General features: G+C 37.2%; 1 protein-coding gene across 2 annotated transcripts in view; it reads right to left on the bottom strand.

Moving 5' to 3' along the window:
* Window positions 1-26,245, bottom strand: part of RPRD1A (regulation of nuclear pre-mRNA domain containing 1A) — a 44,338-nt gene that overhangs the window by 4,289 nt on the left and 13,804 nt on the right. The window contains exon 7 of one of the 2 annotated variants that reach the window (XM_051610770.1): window positions 95-290. In XM_051610770.1, coding sequence (XP_051466730.1) covers window positions 141-290 — 150 coding nt within the window. In that variant the 3' untranslated portion in view covers window positions 95-140. Of the gene's footprint in view, window positions 1-94; window positions 291-23,802; window positions 25,819-26,245 lie in introns of those variants that run through there. The other variant, XM_051610771.1, reaches the window with a different exon arrangement.

Here is a 26,245-nt window from a genome sequence, read left to right as displayed (position 1 = left end):
TAAACCATTTTTTATAAATTATTAGGTTTTTTACTGACACTCTCCAACAATATACAAAAATAATACTACAAGAGTACCAATCAGCCTGACCTACCCCTCATTTCACAGAAAAGTAGAGGTTATGGAAGGACGTTCTTTTATCAGTCATCACTGTAGATGTCTCCTGCAAACGGTAAGTGTACGTGGCTGCCCGTGACATTGGGAAGTCTAGAGAGATCAGGCAGGTTCTGGATGCGTGACCTGAGTTCTTTCCGTACCTGGGACACTCTGGCTAGCTTCCGCTTGTACTCCTGTAATGCAGAAGAATTCAACATGAGACTCTTTTGCTAACACCATTCCTACTCTTTACTTCACTTGGCAGATTCCTTCTGTGAGTTAGATGACTGAACATCCTTTAATAGGTGAGAACCCAGAGAATTAGGTATTTTGGAGGCAAAGGTATCAGCTCTAGCATTTTCTCAGCATCTGACTTGAGAAGCATAGTCATGGGATGATTTTGCTTTGAATTGTGAATACATGGATGCTAAACAAGGAAGACAATCCCAGTTAACACAGCTACATGTGTTTCTCCATGCAAAGAATAAAATGGGTTTATTCCTAGAAACCATCCTAAGGATAATCGATACTCACTCCACTGCCACTCAAAGAGTACAGGATTATATATTTATTGACGTCAAAAAAGTGAATTTCAGCTTGTACTGATGAAAGAATAAAGCCCTACTGAGCTGAACAATCACAAGTATTTTGTATTAACTTTTATAATAAAAATCATCAGCACATTTATGGACCCAAGTTTTCCAAAACTTTCTGAACTGGGGACACAGGATTTCACTTCGTCTTGGAATACGGGTCAAACCACTAATAATTCATATATTTAATGATGACAAGGCATTTTTCACTTGAAACAACATTATAAAATATAAAGTATCTAACATTGTAAACCAGTGCACTAGAATATAGTCAGGGCTCACCTATTAAGAACACGTGACATAATGGAGAATGCTAGCTTGTATAAAATAAAAACAGTTACTCCAAAATGTAGGAAGATTAGGGTACAATTTACAGGAATATTTAAATTTCAAATACTTGGAAACACGTTTCTTTGGAAAGCAGAAAAGACAAAGCATTAGCAGGCAAATTAGCTGCTTATTTCATGGAAATATACTGTAATTCACAACACATCAAATGCAGATGCTTTCTAGTGCAATTGCAGGTCCAGCTACAGCCTGGGAAGAGCTGGAAATCAGCCCATGCATAACCAAGATCTCATTATATAACCACTTGTAAATAATAGTGGGAGGAAATCTACATAATCCTGTAAAAGTGCCAAATATAAGCACTTGAAAGTTCCAGCAAGTATAAAAACACTGTGCAAATGTCTAGAAAATATGTCACGCTATTTACAAGGTATAAACATGCTTTAAAACATTTTTCTATACTGTTAATAGCACACAGTAAAAAGGGAGGCCAATTAAAAGCATTTTGGCAGCAGAACCAAATACAGCACAAACATTAAATACCTGGGGCTTGATCAAGATCTTTAGGTGAGGTCCAGCACATGCAAAAACAAAGTTTGCAACTATTAGCAGCAGTGTGGCCTTCTTCCCAAGGGCAGTAAGAGAACCAAAAGAAATCTTAAACTCTTAATGAGAAGGTAATGCATAGGTTAAAAAAAAATAAATAAACAATCTTTACATAGAGATTTTTTAAGATGTCCCTGGATTAGGCTCACTAAGTCCTTGATATAGCTTAGATTTAAAATTTAAATATTACATACTGTTCAGAGTCTTAAGATACTAAACATAGTAAAAATACTACAGATGCCTGGTCAGCAGAACTGTAAACACCTGGGGACAGCACACAGGGCAAAGCAGAGTTCCCTTCACGATACAGATGACCAAAAAAGTCTTACAGCTCCAAGTCCCTTGAGTCCTCAGAAACCCATCACTTGCTCGCACTTGCCAAAAAAATTCTCTCTGATGCAAGTGACTTCAAGACCATGGCTGTGAAAATGGAAGTGCTGTATCCTGATACTGTATCCTTACAGTAATTCCCAAGGGCCACAAATACTTTACTGTTTCCTAATATTGCAGCATTCAGAGGTCTCAGTGAGCTGATTCTGTGCAAGAGTCATAGTCCTTTGCCAGCATGTAAAAAGGTCATAACAGAATACTTCTTGCCCTTATCACTGTCTTAGTTCAGATTGCAGATATATACTCCTGACTATCATAGAATCACAGAATCACACAATTACCAAGGCTGCAAAAGACCTTTAAGATCACTAAGTCCAGCCTATGACCCGACACCACCACATTGGCCAGACCACGGCACTAAGTGCCACATCCAGCCTTTCCCTGAACACCTCCAGGGACGGTGCCTCCACCACTTCCCTGGGCAGTCCATTCTGATGTCTAATCATTCTCTCTGTGAGGAAGTGCTTCCTAATATCCAATCTAAACCTCTCCTGGAGCAGCTTCAGGCCATGCCCTCTCATCTTGTTGCTAGTTGCCTGGAAAAAGAGCCCAGCCCCCACCTGACTACAACCTCCCTTCAGGTAGTTGAAGAGAGTGATAAGGTCCCCCAAGTCTCCTCTTCTCCAGGCTAAACAACCCCAGCTCCCTCAGCCTATCCCTATAAGACTTTCCCTCTAGTCCCTTCACCAGCCTTGTTGCTCTCCTCTGGACCTGCTCCAGCACCTCAATATCCTTCTTGAAGTGAGGGGCCCAGAACTGTACACAGGACTTGAGATGAGGCCTCACCAGTGCTGTGTACAGGGGAAAAATCACATCCCTAGTCCTGCTGGCCACACTGTTCCTGATACAGGATGTCACTGGCCTTCCAGGCCACCTGGGCACACTGCTGGCTCATGTTCAACTGGCTGACAAGCAGTACTCCCAGGACCCTCTCTGACAGGCTGCTCTCCAGCCACTCTTCCCCTAGCGCTGCCTGGGGTTATTGTGGCCAAAGTGCAGAACTTTTACTTTAGAGAACAGATTTTTATGTCAGAGGAAAAGACATGTTTCATTGCTTAGTTAAAAAATAAATATTTTTTTTTAATTGGCAATTTACAGCACACTAGTTAACCAGAATCACTATTTTCAGAAGCAGAGTGGCTGGAGATGGCGTACTTAGCAACACAGGCTTTGAGTAAGCTTGAAGCTAGGAGATCTGGCCTCTGTTGTGCTGTACAGAATAGGATGAGTAGAACTGTAAGTACTTAAAAGCCTGAAAATTAGTAAAAGAAATTAACTATAAAATCATTCCAGCAGTTAATTCTGGTAAATGGTGTTTGAATCATCTGAATCCTAAGTTCATTCTCTGTCAATGAAGAATATGAAGCAGCAGATGAGTATCCCTTTGTAAGCTTGAAGTGTGATGCTAGGCAAATAGGCACATATCACACACAAAGATAGCAGCTATATTCTCTCCAGACTTTACTCCAAAACCTGATATGTGCCTTGAATTAGATTGCTAGTTGCTTGACTCCATTAAAACTCCTTTTAGCTGATAATAAATCATTTCTGTAGTAACATCACATTTCTGTCATCCAGTATTTTCCACATAAATTTCACCTGGGACTTGTTGCCTAGTAAATATCAGTTTGGTCAATATCACTGTCAGTAGGTTCCTTTTTCTCATGAAGGGAAATGTTCTCCTACATTCAGTCTCCCATAGAATACAGTCTTCTTCCTCTCACCAACACCTTTTGCTTTATGCAAACTCTCAGGGAGTCAAAACTCAAGCCTCCTCAGAAATAGATAACCCTGAGAAAATTTGCTCAAGGTTTTTACTATAAAACTAGAGTAACTAAAAAATTACATAAGGTTTTAGAGTTCATTATGTTGTTGATGCCATATAAACAACATAATGCAATTTTAATACAGTATTTGTAATCCAAAGCATATGCAAGATCTTCAACTACAGGTTAGACATCCAGGACAACCCTCCCCAACACGCAGAAATATTATTCACCTTATCCAGAGCACCTCCTTTTCCATGACACTCACAATACCATGGTAGAAATAACTGGAAATGTCTAGTTTCCATGAGTGGTAAACAAGTTACAGAGAGCTAATTTTCGATTACAGTGACTTAGCAGATTTGAGGTCCTATCAAAGGGGCTGCTTCTCATGGTTTTCTTCTATTTAAATTTGCTCATATATTTTTAAGGCTGCTAATAAGAGTCTCGGCATTACTTAAGTAGTCCTGCACTGCTGGAATACAAATATCAAGTACTAATTAAAAAAAATATTCCTTATATGTACAGCCTTTATTATTTTATCATAATAGGATGCACATGCACCTAGAATCTTACTCCTCAGTGTATATGGCGAGAGTGCGACTTAATTATAGCAGAATAGTGGAAATGGGGATATCTAGGTGTTATTTCTGATATTGTTGCTCTGTTAGAAATGCTGTGTACTGTTCAACCAAGTAACAATTTACCCATATTGTTGACGCTTTCAACTGCAGAAATCCTCACAGTGATTTTCAATTTCATTTGCATTATGTTGATATTAAGATATCCTTCAAATTACCCCCATGTAAATGAGAAAAGATTCAGGCTATTTACTTCAAACAGTCAAGGACAGGCAGAAGTATGATGTTTTCTTTTGCTACACTGAGCATAATTTCTGTTGCTTGCTACCTATGGAGAACCTTACTCTTGGGATATATGGGTAATGTGATGCATGGAATAAAAGTCCCTTCAATTTCTTCAGCAGTCTAATATAATGCTACTTTCAAGCAACAATTTTTTGTACTTCCACTCATAAAAGAAGGTTTATGAGATAATTAGAAGAACTTATTTTGCTCATTAGAACCCCACTGATTACTACAATTGCCATGTAGAATATGGATATTTTGTGAAAGCAATGCTAACAAGCTATGGATTCCACACCTAGACTAACAGAAACTATATCAAATTAGTACCAGGGAAAAAAAGCCAAATAATTTTTTAGTAGACACTACAGTCATCATTGACAATAAAAACGTGGGCAGGCCAAACACGCTGCACACTGCAGAGAATATTTTCCCTTCAACTGAAATACATCTTAATATAAAGCTTCTGCAGTTATGGTAGAGAGATGCTACAGCTAAAATAATTTGGAACTCCATGGGTATGCTTTCCCTTTAAAACATTAATATGACTTTCAGCTCTCACCTTATCACTTAGGCTATGGCACACATCAAAATACTGTGTGGCAGAAAATGTACAGCGAAGTGAAAGAAAAAGTCTGATCCCAAAGCAAGGATAAAAGGTTTGCAGAAAACACAAATATTTAATCTGCACCCTTGTTAGCTACAGATAGAAAGGTAAGGTGGAAATCAATCCTCTCAATACAGAAAAACATAAGGTTTAAAATGAAGGCATGTGTGTTCATAAGCATCCATGGCCTGTAAGACCATGGTATTTAAAACTGAGATCTCTGACTTCATAGATCTGTTCCAGCCTTCTAGTTTCAGGTGCAGATGTCAGAGATGTGTCACAGAGCAAAGGCTTCTCACACGTTATCAAACCGCACAGAAACCACTACAAATCTTCAAAGCTTCAGACAAAGGCAAATTGCATGTAATACTTTGATATCTTGATTCTGAAGTTCAGAAACACAGTATCAGTTTATAGACTCCACCTCATTAAAATCTATCACATTACTGGCCACTTTTCTGCAAGGAAGCCTGACAACTAGGAGAATTCAGAGATGCCTCACTATCTCCCTGGAAGGATTCAATTTTATGCTGCCTTTAAAAATTTGGCATGGTTCATGCTCTTCACCGGTATGATTAAATGCTCAACCTACTTACCAGTGTTAAGGATGAACAAAATCCTGAAATAACTTTCATTTAAGACAATCAACAGAGCCTGAACCCATCTATATGCATCACGCACACACACACACAAGGTTGAAAAATCAAGAACAGTTATGACAAGCTTATAGAAGGACTGACTTGGATAACCTTCCATTACACATTTTCCCGCTTACTAGAAAACGGACTTTTGGAAGAAAGTTTCAGCTTTCCAATATGTTAGCACTGACCAATTTTCTCTTAAGTCTTACACATGTAGAGCAAAATGAGTATCATGGAAGCAATGAGCACCTTCCTAGTGACTGCTGTTTATTCCTTACTGTTCTATGCATTGCCCCACACATTACTTTACACATTACACTGTAGGCAGATCTACTAATATACTTTTAGTTTTTTAATGGCATACTTCACCATTACAAAACACAACAAAATGATACACATCCTCTAATTTTGGGTATTGTATTCTTGTTAGCATTTAACAATACTGAGAACTTAATGCTTCAAAGCATTTTCTAAATTAAGTTAAAATACTAGAGACTTCTCAGCTTGTCTGCAAATTGAAGTAACAGGAAGTCAGAAGTTTGAAACCCAGAAAATAAATGAATGACCCTCTGGGGAAAACTTGATTAAGTTACTGTCTACCATCAGCTGGTTATGCTGTGAAACAGACAGGAACACACTGCAGATCTTCAAACCATAACATCCTGAGTGCAGCAGTAATAAATAGGAACAAAGCATTTTACCAGGGTATTACCCATCTGAAGGGTGATTATCAGAAATACGAAGTCCTTCACAATGGTCACAAATTACTCTTCCCATTCCTTGAAAATGCTCTTTCTTTGTTTAGCTCATTCCAGCCCAAAACCTGGGTCTCAATTCTCATGCTCTTCAGTCTTGACTCCTGGTTCCCATCTATATTCCTTGAACAATGTCCCTAGAATCAACTTCTTTGTCCAGCAACGTGTTCAATACCTATCAGACTCCTGTCATTCCTGTATTGACATCCCATACAAACACAACTGGTTTCTACCTGTTCCCATTTCCTCTTTTCTGGCCCCATACCTGAATTCTTCCCTCTGCAGTCCTGGTCTGCACTTATCATTTTGTTTATAGTTTTGGCTGTCTCTGGTTCCAGTTCCACCTATTGATCCTCAGTCCTATACTAAGTCTGTCCCTGTTGTCTGCCTGTGTATCTCCATCAGATCTTTCAATCCCAGTTTTTACTTTCATTCTCTTAGTCCAAAGGAATTCCAGTTCCTCTCATTTCAGTCCTACAACACATTATGCTTTTCTGGTCAGTCACTCCCTTTCTTCTCAGCTAGCTGATCTCCTATTCCAGTTTTTATTGTAATGTCTAATCTTGAATCCCTTAATCTCTGCAGCTTCTGGTGCCAAGTTCCATGGGAACTTGTCCAAGTTCTGCATTCAAACCCATCAGCTTCCACATCCCAATTACTTAGACTCATGGGAGCTATGGACAAACCACCCATGGAAGAAGTTCTCTGCTCTCAGATCAGGTCCTTGGCCCATGGTCAGCCCAGATAACAATTGTATACAGTTGCAATTGCAGGAAAAGTCTTCTTTAGCCCAAGCTAGAAAACTGTCTAGCAAAGAAGTTCTTCATGGAAGTTAGTAATGTTTCTAAGAACTCTAATGAGCATAATAAAGTAAGATTTTTCCAAAGGCCTGTAATTTCATTAAATTCAGATTGATTTTCATTAATATATCAAAATGCATGCCCCTGACAGAAAAAAAAAAGTATTTCCCCATTCCATAATACTTTGAGAAAGAACATGAATTATGTCATCTCAAAGAAAAGGTAATTTTTTATTATTGTTTTATTACAAATTTGTCCTTCGTTTTATTCTTGAAGAATGTGTTGGCAAAAAAGTTGGCCAGTGTTTGGGAAGGTAAAGAAAACAGGTACTTACAAGCTTAATTACCAGGAGTATTACTCAGTTTACTTATATTTTCATCCATTCAATCATAAAAGGTCCACAGTGATGAATATTAATTTATAAAATAAATTATTATTTAAATACATTTATTTAATTAAGGAATATCTATGGGACAATCACTCAATTTAAAGCATTTTGGGATGGAAGATATGAGCAGCAGGTTGAATAAAAGATGCCTGCTTGAGGTTAAATTTGGTCTCCTTATGTTTTACCATTTGATACAGCATTTTTATCTGGTCAAAAATTTAGCCATTATAATAAACTCAAAGCTACACACTTCCAAGAAATGCTTAAATTACACTGCATCACTAAGTTTCAAATCTTGACTGACAGAACAAATTGTGCTCAAACAAATATTCAAGTTGATAATCTATAGAGACACACTTGAAAGGGATAAAGCAGAACAGTTCTGAAAAGAAGAAAATAATAAAAAAAAATGGCTGCAGGCTAAGAGATAGCTTATGGAAGTTTCACCTTTTCACAAATGATCTGAAGGAAATCCAAATTAAAGGATATCAGGGTTCAATTTTAAAGGAATTTGTGAAGGAAATTTCTTTATGATCTACTAGAAAAAATATGCTTTTAGCAAGGCATTTAAGAACAGTTGTGTAAAGGCCTGAGGCTCAAATATGTACCTAACAGCTGAACTGTAAGAATTGTGTACATAGAAACACACTCCTTATTTCAAGGAGGTTTTGTAGTTCATGATAGCAGCCTCAGTGCCAAATTAATATTCCATATATGCAACTCATTTGTCTAAAGATAATGCTGTGGGTGTCAAATCACAAAAATGTAGACTTTGATGTTCATTATTTAACAGAGACAAATGGACATCTGAAAGTATGAAAATTCTGTAAAGCCAAAACTACATGTAACTATTTTCCAGATGAAAAGTGCATCTGAGAATAAAAGTAACACTGCAGATCACTAGCTAGTGAAGAGACAACTGTTTCAGATCTAGAAAAAGTAGAAGCATGAGACCTAGTTTTATCACAGCCAAGCAAAGTACTAGTTTCAGTCTAATCCAAGCAGCAGAGAGCTTAAAGCAGACTTATGTACATAGCTTTTTGCAACTGCAGTGTAGAGCCACACAGTGTTTACCTGTGAGCAAGAAAGAAAAAGCATGAGATGTGTTTGAATCAGAAGTTTCAGGAATCTTCAGTATCAGAAGAATCAGTATTCACCTGAGAGTGGGTATTAGCTGTATTTCAAGTGAAATAAACAAAAGAAATACAGATATAGGACCTCAACTTTCTGCTACAGGTAAGCCCAGGCTGTTGACCTTGTTCATTTAAGTATTCTGTCAGTGTAGATCTATCTCTGCATAACTGGCCTGGGCCATTTTAAACGAGCTCTTCAAACTATATTTACAAAAAATAGAAATTTGTCTTTTTATTTTCCCAGTTCATAAGTGACTCCAATCCAAAGCAACAGCCATGAAGGACAACTACATTACAGTTACAGAACAGTCTTACCTGAAGAGCATGTGTCTACTTCTCAGGAGAGTTTTAAAAAATGGTCCTCAAAATAAGCCAAGGGATCACCCAATGAACATAGTCAATAAATTTTTATCAGCTAGACAGCTTCATATTACACTTGTCAACTTATTCTCATAATTTCATTAAGTAGGTTGAAACATCCATTTTTGAGACATGAATTCTAAAGAAGAGGATTTAGTTACAGCTCAAAGATAAACATTCATTTGATTTTCTTTAATGGTGTTTGAAAGTGCTCAGCGTCATTTGAGAATTGAAACTATAGTCTAAGTGACTAACGAGAATAATTATCTGTGTAAGATAAATAGTCAATATGCTGCATGGAAATTTGTTCTTTCTCTCCTTTCACAACTGTGAAACAGATACTTCAAGTGCAGTGTTCTGTGATGGGCATGGGAGCGTGAGAAAGGTAAACTTGGAAGGGGAGAAGTACAGAACAGCAGTAGATACTCTGACTTACTCCTTGAAACTGACGCAGGGATAGGGAGTGGGGGAGTGTGCAGTCCCGTGGGAATGTCTCCAATGAAAACTCTACCACGCATGAAGCAAGCAACCAACCACAACTCCTTCTACAGCCAACAAGAAAAGAATCATAATTTCCTAACATTGCACATAGATACAAGTTCTATTATTATTTAAAAAAAAAACAGTGTTCACCCTCAAGCTTTAGTATTAAAATATTATGATGAGAATGTTTTGCATATAGGAAGCAATACCAATAGAGAAGACAGAGCAATTACAAGAAAAATACACAATGTAAAAGTCTCTTATCAAGCAACAAATTTCAGGTAGCAAATTTGGCACAGCCACCCATTTCTGAGATTATTTACTCAATTCCGAATTGCTCAAATAGCTAGTTTTACTTTATAACAAAAACAGTGTAAAAAGACGCTATCAGGGAAGAAACTGTGAGCAACCAGAGAATATGAAGTCTAGAAAGAAAGCAGAACACAGAACAAATAAACAACATTAAATAGAAGAAGGAAAGGCATTTACAGTGTTTTTCCTGAAGTTTTCTTTTCCATTATGAAATATTTTCCAGCCAAAAGCCTACGGCTTGCAATAATCTCACTAATGCACATCCTTCTGTCATCTACTGATAAAAGAAAAAGTGTATCAAAGGTTAGCAATAATTTCTATCTAAAATGTCTTGGCTTTTTAAAGCATCTTTCATCCATTCAAGGCACCTGTATTTCATTAGAAAGGTCTTCAAAATAATTATCCTGGTTTATATAGAAGCTCTAAGGGTACCTGTTGGGTTTTCTGCTTTGTGGGTCTGTATTTCTGTCCAGTTGTGGATGAAGTAATCTTGGAAGATGAGATCATCAGGAGAACGTAGTTAGTAAAATGTTGTTACAGCAATTTATTGCCAAGATATTTATAAATTAGATAATGAGTAATTAAATAGACACTACAGAGAAAAATGCAAATAAAGTAAAAATTTGTCTTGTTCTTTCAATTGTCATCAAAATTTCAATAAATGTGTAATTTTGAAATGGAGAGGAACACAGTGAAGAATCATTGTTTGCAAAGTACAGCATTGCCGATATTCCTGACAAAGATTTAATTGACCAAGATTGCTGACTATTTAGCAGGCATTAATAAAATATCTAAACACAGTTACTCTTGTTCATCAATTTCTTCACTGTATGTCCTAAACCAGTTATTTGGGTTTCCAGTGTTGCAAAAATTGAATTATACAAAGTAGTAAATAGCCTAAATTCCCTGTTTTGCCATGTCTTTCTTGCATGTCAGTTTGTCAGTCTGTTACATACACTTTCACCAGGTACATCAACCTCATTTTTTGGTTGTTTTTTTTAATGACAGACATTCCAAATTTCTCTCTTAGGCATACAAACCTCACTCTCACTAACTTTTTTCAATTTATATCAAAGGTTCCAGAAAAACTCAGGCTCTACTTTAATTTATACAAGCTAAAATAAGAATTTAAAATATTTTAAAATGTTGTTTTGCCTTACAATACCTCAGGAAAGCAGTGTAGTATGGGGGTTTATAAGATTTGATGTCCAAATTGTAAAATAATTACATCTCATTCCACTGGTAAGCTGATTCAAGCTTCCTGAGAAAACAAGACCTGAAGTAGCAATGGAGACTGTACTCCTGATGCAGAAAAGGGCTTATTGTTGTGGCAAACTGGGTTGAATACCAGTTGAATATAGATGGTTTGTGGAGTATCTAAGAAATTTTTAATTACTTGTCCCTCTCTTCCCTGCTTGTTCAGTAAACTGTTAGGACTGGTCTGTTTATAAGCTCACACTTCCAGATCTCTTGTAAACACCAAGTCTGAAAGAAAAAAATAATAAACTATGCCTAGTATCTGGCAACCAGGACTTTCATAAAGAGAAACAAAACGAGCATGACTCAATCTGCAGCTGGAGCTCAGGCAGAAGCTGGATTGACTGGCTGGCACAGCAAAACCAGCCTGCCAGGACATGTTTTAAGACTTCTCGTCTTCTGGACATGATCAGTTGTGGGGTAGAGAAAGAGTTTGTAAAGAACAACATAAATGCCCTCTTGGTATGTGTTTCCAGCCTGCTATGACGTAGAGGTCTCAAGTATTAGGCCTGGGTATGTCACTTAGCTTTCACTTTGTGTGGCAACCATCATGCAGAAGGGCAACATTTCCCCCATGCAGGAGGGGAAACATAGGATAATGAACAGCACTAAATCCAAGGTACACTTACTGTAAATAACTTATGAGTGAACCATGACTTATAATAAAATATAAAGACTTGCACCCAAATTTAAGATACTACCTTGAAGAGTGATCATAGAAGTCACCATGCATTCCAAATTTTATTTTTTTTTAAAAGGGAACACTTTGTAAAACGAAAGTTAATTTCTCTACGGGCACCCTGCAAACCACCTGGGAGTGCAAAGAAACAAAGTAGCCAGACACCGCAAGCTGAAGAGGCTTAGCAACCCAAATGAATTACTCAGTGCCTCCCAGCCAGCACCAGCTTGTCCTTGATATTGCAACAAAACAGCAAGAGGAGCCTCTGCTGAGGGGAAGTAACAGCTGATGGCACAGAGAGAGCAAAGTTGTCTTACTGTTTAACTGAAGCATGAGGTAAAAACCTACAGCTCTGTGCGTATAATTTTTCTGATCACACTGCATGAAAAGAACATAAATTTTCCACTGACTACAGTGGCTATTATCCAGCATGGCTTCAAAGATTTGGGGCTAGGATATTTGCCAAGTTGTGCATGCCTACGTAGAGCACAAAGTACACAAATTGAATAAATGAGATGCTCCTAGTAAGCACAGTGACAGGAAGCTTCTCTGTGTTGCACTGTAAGATATGAAAAAAATTCTGCTAATAATATTCTGATTTGCACATACGTCAAAACTTCCTGGCTTGAAAGCAGTTGCATGATCCTTTGGAGTTCAATCTCAGTAACACTGATTAGCCTGAGAATTAAGCAGCACCTCTCTAGGACTCAAAGATTAGCACAAAGTGTTAACAGCACTACTAGAGTGTAGATTGGGAATACAGGAAAATCTTGGTGTTCCACAAAATTGGCCTGAATTCTTCTCTCCTCATAAGGCAGAAGACACTAATCAGCCAGGACATTAAAAAAAAAATAGTTTCAGGGTGCTTCTTTCTAGAAATGCTGAGAACAGGGGTGCCAAACAACTGCAGAAGAAACAGCCCGTTACATTTTCAATGGCTTTGGGATGACTTTTGCTTACAGGCATTGTAGCAAGGGTGTACATTGATTATCCATATAAAGTACAGGTGAGAAGCTAGCAAGGAAATCAAAGGAGTACTGGTTTAAGGATTACTTTCTGGAGGATAGCCTAGTCACGTTAAATTTCTTGCTGCTGTCTATGTTCTAAGACAGCACTATGGCACAAGAAGAAATCTAGAAAATCAGGAATTACTAGTTCTTGACAGGGACATGTTGTCTGAGAAAGTTCATGCAGGCTCTCCAGAACCAAATCAGTCTGTAGTGACTGTAGTTTCTACTATGAGTTTGTACCTGCATCACTGTTTGTGCTCTATTCCACAGTCTTTCAGCCTTGAGATAACATTGCTGAGCAAGAGCACCTGATTTCTTCCACAGATAATATGATAAATACAGACTTTCCACTCCAGCATCTTCAGATAATGCCATAGCTAAGCACAGTAGTTGTGTTATGGCAAAGATAGCAAATTAATAGATGTATACATAGAATTTAATTCTTTCCACAGAGGTTACATCTAATATAATCCTATGCCAGATTATGGGTTTCTCTACTGGAAATGGCACTCAACTAACTACGTAACCCGTGGTAGCAAGGACAAGAAACACCTGGCTTGCAAGATGGCATGCTAAATTGTTTTACTAACGTGTTTAGCAAAACACCAAAAAAAAATGACAGTGGTACATCTTCTAGATCTAAACTGTTTAAACCTAAAGGTTGTTTAATGTACCACTCATTTAAAAAAAAACAGCAACAACAAAAATCACCACCACGATCACTTCCTAGGACAGAAGGCAGAAAATGGGAAAAGAAGAAAATAGGACTTACTGGCACCCATGCAGTATCTGTTGCTTGCATTGGTTATTATAGAATCAGAGATGAGTGAAAGACTAAAAAGATTTAGCTGGAAGCTAACCATCAAATACCAGTTTAACTAAATCTCTGATTTTTTTTGGATGATTATCAGAATCAGAGGCCAAGTACTCCAGAATAAAGCTTGTACAATGATGGCACACTCAATTTATCAGTCAAATATACTGACCTTCTAAATAAGCCACCATCTTCTGACCATGGTTCACTACAGCTGATGGATGTCAGTTATCTCCATCAGAGAAAAAGTAGCTTAACATCACAGATTTTACAATGTTTCTAGAATACATCTAGAATTTAACCAGGTTTCACTTTGGTACTCTGAACTCTTAGGCAACGAATAGCACCAGATTCAGCTCCACTCTTGAGTCTTAACGTGTAGGACAGCAAAGACAAGGTGGAGGGAGGGAAAGAAGGGGGAAGATTCTATATGAATGCCACATTTACAGTGTTTTCTTAGGGACCATGGTTTGAGGAGAAAACAAAGCAATAGGTCAGATTATGAATAGTGAATTAAGATACGACACAGGAAACAACTGCTTTCCTATCTCCTGCCCTTGAAGAAACATTCCTCCTACTCTGGTAGTTACTAGCAACCTAGAAACAAATAACATTAAAACTTGTGTGTGCTTGAAAGACTGACAAGTGTAACACTTGGGGGAGTTGTACCGTCTGCTCAGTCTTCTGCCTTCTACCATCTTTGCAATCAGAGGGCTCACTTTTATTGAGATCAGGACAGCACTGAGGTTTGTTTTTAAAGAAGTTACAAGGAGCTCAGCACTCCACAAAAAATCCAAGAACTTGTTTATAGGCACAGCTCTGGAATAAATGAGGTTGTTTCTATACCTCCTTTGCTGTCTGATGAACAAAGTATTTGGGCTGGAGGAAACAGATAGCTGGGAATGGAAAGGGGTAATGAGAATTTGAGGAACTAGAGCAAAGTATCTACTTGACCTCTAGGACCAAAGTCAGCTATAAATCTTGCTTCTCCAGTCTTCTTCACATTGTTTTATTGCTATTTTTTTCAGAATTGACTTTACAACAAAAAGTATTTGACTGGTAGAACTCAAAAGCTCAAACGCTAATCTCCAGCTTTCAATTGTGTCTTTCAAAACTTGACTCTACCATGCAACATAGTAACTAACAAAGCAGCCACTACACATTTCCTACCCCCAAATTCTCCATGCAGCAGAGCTTTAAAAACACTGCATGTGCTGACTGCAAAACTGAACCTCCATATCTGGTTTAAGGCCTTGAAGATGGAGCATGTTTTGGATGCATGGGAAGGAAGAAAAAACAACAACAACACAACCAAAACAGAGGGAAACATTAATTTACAGACAGAAGCTTAATTTTATAGTGATTTCTACCCATTAGTTAACACTGGCCTACACTTCAAATCAAAGACTTGCAGAATAGCTTTAAATAGTATAGGACCTGTGCTAAATGACAAAACACTGATTAATATTCCAATCCTCTGGTGCTTATCGCAATTTCTACAATTATTTTAGAGAGTATGTGGCATTCTTCCCACTTGACAGCTTCCTCCCTCACCTGCGCTCACAATTCATGCACATGCTGCAGCAAACAAACCCAGCTATGGAGAAAGAACTGACCTCATTCAGACCATGAAGCCAGTCTGAAGTTAATCTCTCCTTAACAGGGAGATAAGGCCGGAGCCAGATAATACTGTTAATGGTAATCCATCTCCTCTAAGTCCTTATTTCATCCACTAATAAAAATGTAAAACATATCCATCTCTTATGTTCACTTTCTGCCTAAAAAGTCACAACATATTCCTCTCCTGCTGCTGCCCCTCAAAAATACCTTGCATTGGCTTTAAAAAGTGGGTTTATTTATTTGGTAGTGTAAAAGTGTGGAAAGCCAAGTAACTCAAATTCCTTTTTGGCTCTTAGACAATAACATTTTCTGACTTTTTCCATTTAAATATGTACCATCCCATTCCAAATACTGAAGCTCTTCTTCACTTTGAAAAAAATTGTGACAGCAGATTTTTCTTTATTTCCTTTATGGAGCGATGTAGTTTTATTTTATGCAAAAGGGTTATTTAAATAAATTTGAAATCATAATAGATTCCTAAATTACCAAACCACTGAGTATTCAGAACCTGCTGTGAGGTCAATTTAACATATGAAGGCAATTAAGCAGAAAGGTGTTTTTGTGAAAAACAAGAATTTAATCTAACAGTGAACCAGGAAAGAAAAGAAAGCAGCTAGTGATGTTGGAGAGAGCAACACTGGTGCTTCAGACTAATACTTTTCAGGGAAATGTTGTTTCAATGCTATTATTACACGCTAATATTTTACACCCTCTAATAGTATAATTTATTCAAAATGATGCAGCACAGTTGTAAAAGGATGTTCAGTGAATGGTGATGCTATTTGATTCCAGTAAATAAACAGCTAAATGTCCTAACTCTGTCCCACAACTAGCCCATCCCAAAGTAATTGCCACCCAGTGCAACCCCTCCAACTCTTCCCTCCCCATCCCAATATCCCTTGACATCATCTACATTGCCCAACTAGTTTTAGGCAAACTGCAGCACAGGTCACAACTGGTTCCATGCTACACAGGCTGACTGGATAGCAGACTGAGAGAAGAAGAGCTACTGAAGCATTCCTTTGGGCCTCTCTTGTATCCACTTCTTTACAAAACATATTCTATCAAACTTCAAAGGAACTGAATTATTTTTAAGATTGTTTCCTTGTTAAGTGAAAGAAGAAGTGACAGACTGGCAGCATGATTGCAATAGTCAAGTCTCCTGAGAAATCAGACTAGCACAATACTTATAAGCCTTCCATAACATCAATTCACTCTCCCCTCTTCCACCAGTCGCTGCCAGCAATAGCTGAGAAGTGCCAGAAAAATGTTTTGCCCTCTCTAATCAAGTCATCTCAATGTATTTTTTATCTCAGAGATATATCTTCATACTATATTAGTAGAATGAAATTCCAAGGCAACACAGAGTTCATTTACAGGATTTATATATCATCCTGAGTTGTTCCCTTGCATTCTTTATTTCCATCATTTTTAGTTGACAGCACTCCAGATTTTGGCAGTGGAAAAACTTCACCAACTCCAAAACAGACTAATCCAGCATTATTTTACTTTCATCAGAACTGGAAAAACATCACAACTTTCAGCCTGCCCACAGAAATAAATGTACACTGGCCACTTCTTTGGTCTAGAATTAGATTTGAAGGCAAGTGTAAAGACCACTTTACACCCCTACCAGGTGATGGTGAGCACTCCTGTGACAAAGAACTTCTTCCATTTCTCCCTTTCCACAGCTAAGAAACTACTCAGCAAGCACAACGGATGTGAAATACATTGTTCCCTCACTGCTGCTAAAATAGGTCTCCCAATTGCTCTCTTACTTTTTCATTACACTCCCCAGAATAACTAATGCATACAGCTTCAAGAGACAGTAACAAGCACTGGTGTTTTCATTTTGTCCTTAACCATCTTTTAATTCATAGCTTCCAAGTTTTTCCCTCCTGCAGACATCTGTACCATACCCCACTCAATCAGGGCAATCTAGATATGAAGAAAATAATCCAGCTTCTAAGACAACACATTTTTTAATAAAGTGCTAGGAAAAAATAAGTGTGTGCGTGTGTATAAACATATACCTGATCATAATTGTAAATATATATGCAATCATAAATCTCAGCTTCCAGTTCCAATCAAAGCAAGAATGAACACTCCTACCAGGTAGCTGCAGCATCACATTAAAGCCCTGCAGTTTTCTTGGCTTCCCACTCTCCTTTGAGCATTTTGATTTTGAGTACACACATTGTGTTTTGGTACAGAGGTAAGCCTTCCAGACTGGCTTCTCCAGGAAAAAAGGTTATCAGTGTTCTCGGAGATTAATTTTCAGAATCAGGCAAGTATTAATTAAACTACAGTTGCTACTACCGGAAAAAAAAACATTCTTCAGAAGTCTGTATTTTTATCTGTTTGCTTTAACAGAAAGATAAAGACCATTTTTAAGAACTGGACTTTTCAGCAACAGTCCAGCTAAGAGAAACATTCTTTCCCCTAATAGTTTTAATCTTTTCTCAGCTGGTACTTGAAGCCCTTTAACCAGGAGTGGCTGATTTGTAAAATATCTGGATTTTATTGAGTATTTCTGAAGTATAATTCCCCAAGTTTAATATACTTAGACATTGGTGTGTGATGTTCTTGATGATTAAAATTCAGTTTCACTTTGAGTCCTACTGAGTAGTATTTCTGTCCTTTACACTTAGCCTTTACCAAAAAGGAATGGAAGTTACTTACATGATTTGCTACTTAGGCCGAGGTTAATGAAAAAAACACCACATTGGAGAGCTACTGGTCTAACAAAAAGACCTCACAACCATGATGTGTTAAAACTCTACCTGCTGGCGAGTGTTTGTCTGCTTATCTGTACTTTCATTAACAATTTCAGATAGCGAATTTATAATTAACAGAAAAGCTGAAGGTGTCCTTCAGATCATCTGTAGCTATTTAAAAAGAGCATACAGACCATAAAAGTTCAAGTGGTCACAATAAACCTTGTGACCAGTTTAGTAGCACTGCTACATCATTTATTTCAACTAGGAAAACAAAATAGTTTTAGTGACTGATCAAACTTCTTCAACTATGAACTTACTTTGATTCATATGAACTCAAATAATTTTGATTTGACAGAAGCATTATTAAAACTGAAAGTTATCCTTATGTAGGTCATGCACGTTGCATATGAATTCTTCAATGTTTTTTATTTGCAGCAGTATTTTACCCATAACTGATGAACTTCATAATAGACTGATTTAAATTCAAGCTCTGGGTTTCAGATAAAACCATGGAAAGTGAACTGTGCTTACAAATCATAAAATGAAATACTTCAAAAAAATAATAATTCAGTAATACTTTTTTTGAATGCAAACAGGGTTCTGTCTTTTTGACATGACCTATACTTATTATTTTGTGCCAGTTAACACTTCTTCCTGTCAGAACTTTACTTTCCCCTATGCTAACATTAAAATACAACTAATAACAAAATACTATTACTTCATTAACAGGCTCTGAAAATATTTGCCATCTCAGACAATTACAGAAGCAGATAACTATTTTCCTACATATATGTGATGACACAGGTACATATGAGCACTCGAGAACTGCAGTAACTACACTGAAGGCAAATTTTCTTCAAATGCTGTCTCATAAACAGCCAGTGGTTGTCAGCTCATAGACTGTTTCCTTGCTGCGTGCAATCAAATTCTTCAAAAAGGTATTCACCCTGCCCACAAATTCATGAGTGCTACTATGTTCTGCACCAGATTTTGCACATATCACTTTTCCAACGTTATGCTGGTTTTTAAGGGGAAACATCAAGTTTCTAATTGAGATAGAATGAAATCTGTTTTGTGTCGTTTCACAGCAAGGCTGAGAGAACAAGCAAACTGATCTTCTCTAGCCACTTCTTTCTTGACAGATTTCTGAGCCCTTTCAACCAGATCATTAACAGAAATGCAAAAAACCCCTGAACATCTAACTACAGGTATAGGCCATAGGAAAGAGTAACTTGAGTGTGGTGCTTCCTTTTAACTTCACACAGAAGCCTCTTAGAAGAAAAAAAAAGTTTCTAAATCTTAATGATGGCAGAAAATATCTCCAGGCGTAACTTTTGATTATCAGCCTAGCAAGAGGATTTATTTAGGTCACAATTTAAAGAAAACACTAAGGAGCACAGCATCCGAGTTAAACACCATTATCTTTGAATACATACGCTCATTTTCCTGTTAAACGAAAGTACCAGAAGACAGTAGGTAATGCAACAGATTTCTATGCAGGTGGTTTATACAAGTAATCTCAAAACTGTGGAGCAGAGCTTTCTGAAAGCTTTCCTTCCCTCTTCCTTTCCATCCACTACATTCAGGTTGTTGGGTTTTTTTGAAACTAGATTAAAAGCATTTGTTTCGTAACTCTCAAACTGAGTGAGAAAGCTCAGTGTCTAGTCTGTGTAGTTATATCTTGCAGAAAATTCTCCCCAGCACAGCTGCCTGTCATTAGTGCAGTCTTACTTATTTGGAATTTACAGATGCTTTAACACATAACAATTAAATAGGCAAGTTTCTAGTTGCAGGGGGGACACAAGCAGGGTTTACAGGTCTGCCAATTTTGTATTCATAATCAAGATTTAAAAAATACATTTTTAAAATGTAATACATCTAGCAAGAAAAATATGGGAATTTTTGAAGTCTGAACAGTAACAGTATTAGTGTTGGAAATTATGGCTTGTTGCAAAGGTGTAGTCTCAAATTGAAAAACTACATTGCTACTACAAATGTAAATGGGTGCTATAGTTTTAGTATTTCTTCCATCCAGTTGTTTTTTTACCTTCCAGCAAACATCTGATTGAAGCAAAGGGAACATCTGATGTAGAAAGCACCAGATGAAGCCATCTAGAAATCTACAGCTGTCCTTCAAAAACATGAGAAGTTCCAGATAGAGCACTGATAATTCAATTTTCAATTTCCCCATCCTCTCAGATGTTTGCTTGCACATACCCCAAATCCATTACATACCTGCAGAACTTGTTCTTCTGAGGATGACACAATAAGATCCATTTGTTTTGGTTAAGAGTATAAAGTTTTTGCATTGCAACAGCCAGGAATGTTCTGTCTAAAAGTCTCATGAACAACAGCAAGTCCTGCCTAGGTAAGATCAGTGGTTTTTGGCATTTTTGTAACTTCAAAAGGTACCTTAAGGGTATTAATGTGATGGAATCTTGTGTTTTTTTCCCCTCCACCTCCAAATTAAAAGTAACAGGTAAGCTGCAGAGTGAAAGCTAAAAAAACACCACAACAAAATGCCCAACTTTTCACAAATAATAAGGGTTAAATTGGTAAAAAGTTGCAGCAGTTTTATTACCCTGTTTCAAAAACACAGCATCTTCAATGTGACAAGCAATGTTTCAAAACATGATGAATTGAAGAAAAAGGTTATCCTTACTTCACAAGGATGAGCAAAGTACAACCTACAACCTCCCTGATCTATTAGAAAAGCCAGGATTTATACTGAAATACCTGACAATTTAATTTAGAAAGTGGAAATCTTCAAGAACTTCTCTTGCTCTGAGTAACAAGATAGAGCTCTGAAGTCTAATACTCGTCTATCATGTACAGACTGAGAAACTATGTACCACAGTATCTGATACTGCAGTCATTAAGTCACAATATAAAAATGGCTTATTTATTGGTCAAGTACAGAGAGGTTAGAAGACATGAGAAATTAAGCATTATTCTCATGAAATGGGTACAGAACAGAGCAACACTTGATTGTGCTTTGTTCCATTTGATATAAGGGCTGTAGCTCTCTGCTCCAGTCCAGCAAATTGCTTCTACATCACATAACCTATACAGCTTTATCTCCTGCCACTTCTTGGTACATAAAAAGTGCTCATGGAAATAAAGGAACATTTAAAAGACAGGTTAGCAACCTGCAAGTATGCTTAGCAAGCCTACTTCCATTGCAGATAAGAGATTTAAACACCCCCTTCCCGTCATTTAACTGCAATGGTTGTTCATGTCAAAAGAGACCACACAACATGGTCTGTTTGGTATCACTACTTACAGGAAGTCTTCTGCTACCTAGAGACACCAGAAGATCTTAAATACTCAAAACAGTCCTGACCAGTACACATTAGCATTAGTGAATGCTTCCTAAATTTTCCCAGATGCCAATTTTGGTAATCACTGCACTGTTATCAGCAAGTACAGCACAACTCAGCTCTAATTCAAGATTAAGTTGAGTTACTGTGGTGCTGTCACATTTAGGGAGCTTTAGATTCCCTACAATGCTGCAAACTCCACCCTTTAACAAAAAATAGTGTAGGATTCATGCTACAAATTACTTCCTCAACTTCAACCAAAAGTTCAGCAAAATACTTTCACTCCTCAGCTGCAAGGTTACGAAGAAATTAATCCAATTTCTTTTAAGTGGATTTAAAATGTATGAAACATGACCAAATGTATTACCCCAAGATCAGTTGGCACTCAAAGACAGAAGCTGGCATACAGGGGTACTAAGTATAAGGGGTCCAAAGGGAGAAAAAAAAAAAAAAAGGTAAGGAAAGCACTACACCCTGTGATAAAATGAAGGGCATGGTGAAGAGTGGGTAGACAATAGTATCAATACAGTCTTGCACTGAGAAACAAAGCCTGAACACAAGAGGCCTGTTACACCACTGCCAAGCCTACATTCTTTGACTAATATTTTTGTCTGCATTTGAAATAATTAAGCTAGAACTGGGGGGGGGGGGGGAAAGGCCAAAAAAAAAAAAGCCTTTGACTCCAGAGCTACACACTAGGGTGACTGACTACTTGCTGTTTACTCATAAAATCTCCTGGCAAAATTAATTACTTTAGGAAGACAAGTCAAACTATATTGAGGTATAAAGCTCAATCATGAAATAAAAATGTGTCACACATATAATATTCTCTTGACATGCTAAGAAACTACACTTATAACCAGATGTGAGTGCAAGGATATGAATATTGTTTATACAGATTTAGAAAATAAAGAATGCAAGACAGCAGTATCATCAATAAAAGTGCCTTAATTAAATGCAAGCTGCTAAAACACAGTAGTCCTACCAAAGTATCATATCCTTCATAAATATTTGGATTTAGTGACAAGAATGTTCCTCAATTAAAGTGGCAAGTTGATGGAACAGCTATGTAAGAAACTGGCTAATTCAGTATACACTAAGTGTAGCAACACCATGTTCTTCTGTAACATCACAGTGAAGGTGATAGGAGGCTCTCTTGCTTTTATAGAAAAAGCTCATATGATCACCTGTTCACACTCCTCAGTAAGTCATGTAAGATTCTGAACTATCAAAGCCTTTATTTGAAATTTAGTAGGAGTCTATTTACTCTAATCAATGACAGTGTGGAAAAGGCAAAACAAAAGCAATACAAAAAGACAGTAATCAAGTACTTCTTTTGTTCACATCATCTCTGTATTTTTAAGACCACATTAATTCTAGAAAGTCTACAGGACAGTCCTTATCACAAGGACATGAGCACAACTGGATATAAACTTATGTATACCTAATTCTCTATACCTCCATAACATAAAAAGCTCTTTTTATTTGCCTTCAGTGAGATCAACATTTCTGTTCAAAAAACAGGGGACAGGCAGGAAGGTAGGAAGGGGACAAAACAAGTATGCAGAGGAGTAAGAATCAGACAGTAAAACCCAGGAAACTATATTCATTCTCAAAGTTCAGAGAAAAAAGGGTTCCTACAAAAATCTTTCTGCAAAATGTTCCATTTTTTCTAAAATATAGAATCACATCTACCATTTTCAGATACAGCTACAGTACAATGGAACCTAAACACTTATACTATGTTAAAACTAAGGAAAGTGAAGGGAAAATGCTCTTTCAGACAATCCTAAATCTAAGGGAGACTCTAAGGGGGCAAACCAGCAATTTTTAAAATACATCTCTGCTACCTACATAAATTGCAAGACATATGTATATTAATAAAGTGAAAGTTTTTTATTGTGCTTGTGAAGGACAAGTTCTTCATCCATCACTTCTTATTTCTGATGTTCATTGAAACCCAAGAACTTGAGTGTAAGTTAGACAGGGGAAGTCTGAAAAATTCTTGTTTTCACAGCTCTTTGCTTTTGGTAACGGCAGCTTCAATGGTACCAACTGACACCCAAACTTCTGCATCTGGAATTTCAAATCATTTAACTGAAAGGACTTGTGAGTTTTAGGAAAAACCATGTGAAAGCTTCAATCTTCAAGAAAAAGGAAGGATACTGGATAAATACTTATCCATCTTGGGCATAAACTCAGTAACTTTTGTGAGAATATAGATGAAAATAGCAGAGGCTTGGTATGAGTAGTTATACAATTCCTTCTCTTCAGTTTTCAAAAACAACAGACAATACAAGATTTTGATTCTTAAATTTATTTTAAGCAGGATATATGTACTAATGGATGGTGACATCATTAGAAGATAGGTCCATGTCCACCACCTGCAACAGAAGCTAGACAGATGTTAAAGAAAACAATATAAGAGCTAAAGATGACACTACTTACCCAGAGAAGACTTATGAAAGTCACCTATTAAGCACTACAGTTAGCTCTTTATGCAGACATGATAGGCCATATAATTTATCTGTTGTCAAAATTTCCTGTCAGGATTTAATGCATACATTACCTTGATTTTGATGGGAATCACACACTTCTGTTTAGCAATAACTATTAGGTAAACTCTTATTTTTAAAGAAGTACTCATGGAAAGATTGTTTTTTCAAAGTTACTTACCTGTACATTTTCTTCAGAAGATAAAAGATCTGCAAATTCAGGTCTAAAGCTCCCATCTAAAGTTTAAAGTTAACAAGAATTCTTTGGGGATTCAAATTCTAAAACTGTTAAACCAGGTCAACAGCAGGTAACATTTCTAGATTCCACTAAGAATACAATTACTTTGTTCTTTCCACACCTGGGTGTTTGACAAAGCAGTAAGGTAGGATCTCTGCAATAAGCCCACAGATAGGTGACACTAATTCAGAAAAAAATGAAAACTGATCTGTTACAATCCAGAGATCATGTTACACTCAAAAAAATATCAGTAGCCAGAGTCTAACAAAGGAGACAAGTCTGTGTAGAACAAATTAATTTCACCACAAACTAAACCTGAGCAGCAAAATCTACACACAGGCAGTTCAGGAAATACATTCTCAAAGAATTAGATGATAGGCCCTTTCCCACTGCTATTTCAAATGAGAAGCTAAGCAGCAAGGCTCAATCTGAGGTAAGATATTTCCCAAGACTGTAAAAACAGAGTCCTTGCTTCAGAACACAAATGCATCTGGCTACAGGCATTTGTTATTTGTATCAGAAGATAGACATTCATTAAATTAATAAAAAAATAAAAACAAACAGAAATTAAGACAGCTGGCCCTACAGACAATATCATGAAGACATCCTGATCTTAAAATTTCAAAACTTGAGCATATTTATCAGCTTTCCACTTCCCTAACTACAAGTCAGTGCAGGTAGTGAGCGTACAGTCACTTTACTCATCTTAACAGACGTTTAGAAGCTTGATTTTAAGGTTCTTGTTCTTTACAATCTCTTGACTCATGCTCTTTATTAATACCTTGGGTTGCCACCAGCTTTGCTCACAGTTCTTGCATTTAAACCCCACTGATCAGACTAAAAACATTTTTACAGTATACCTCCACATCCTAGGACTTCAACTGCTTGAAACAGACTGCTACAGATACTGAAGACTGACTCCTGATTTCTGAAGAAAAACCTCTGAAGCCAGTCTGAAACTGGAAGTGTGCTGTATTAGAATGGGGTTCTTTAACAGTTTAAATAACTCAGACAAGAAACCTTAAGGGTCATGACAACCTGGGAATAAGCAATTGCTTTCTCTTACAGTCATGAATTCTTAGATCTAGTAATACTGGGAAATGCAACTGTTTGTATTTGTTGAGAACAACCAACAAGAGTGGAATCTGCTCACAGCTACCTTCCACTTGTAATTTCGCATTAATTGAGCTCTTTTGTTTTTATAGAGGTATAAGTCTGTCTGAAGGACTAAGTCACTGCCTTATGAGCAACTCGCTATCCCACTAGTCTACGATACCTAAATAGGGTCTAACTGCTGGTAATGATCTACAAAAAGAAGTGAGTGTCTTACGGCAATAATTTCCACACTGTTCCTGTAAGACCTTGTCCTTTAAACACAACACAGAGAAGGAAGGTAGGGTAGATGGTTAAAAGCTTAAAGTTTCTTGTTCTTTAATCTTCCAGGTTCCATTGTGCAGCTGGATCAGTTATGACTGCAATCAGCTCTACTGTGAGTACCATCTATCATAGGTGAAACTGGTTGATATCCTTCCCACAGAATAAACACAGTGAAGTTGATAGGAAGAACCTTCATCAATTGCTTTTCTGTGAGGCATGGAGAAAAGGAAGTCAGGAAATGAGTCTTCTAGGAATGACACAACTGATCTGAATGATCACTTCAGATACTTTGTGAACAGCATTTTCCTGAACAAAGACACTACAAAAATTTGAAATCAAGTTATAAAAGGGTAAAGAAACAACAGAGTGAGGAAAATGTTCTTGACAGGCCTGTGTCATATGAAACCTGAAGAGCAATTCATTTGTGCATTATGTAAGGACTACTGCAAATGCTGTGGTTACATGGCACTGAAACTGTTCAGCTATCTCTGCTTGCAAAAGGACAGAGCTTCAGCTCCATTGCTGTGATACCTGAGTTAGTGCCAGAACCTATGTCTCAAAGCTGAGACAAGGGATTTGGAATCCCAAAGGGATTTAGGAAGTAATGCATGCAAATGTATGGACCTATACTGGA

Source organism: Apus apus, chromosome 2 (genome assembly GCF_020740795.1).
Source record: "Apus apus isolate bApuApu2 chromosome 2, bApuApu2.pri.cur, whole genome shotgun sequence".
Classification (NCBI taxonomy): Eukaryota; Metazoa; Chordata; class Aves; order Apodiformes; family Apodidae; genus Apus; species Apus apus.
This window is presented reverse-complemented; position numbering and strand designations above follow the sequence as displayed.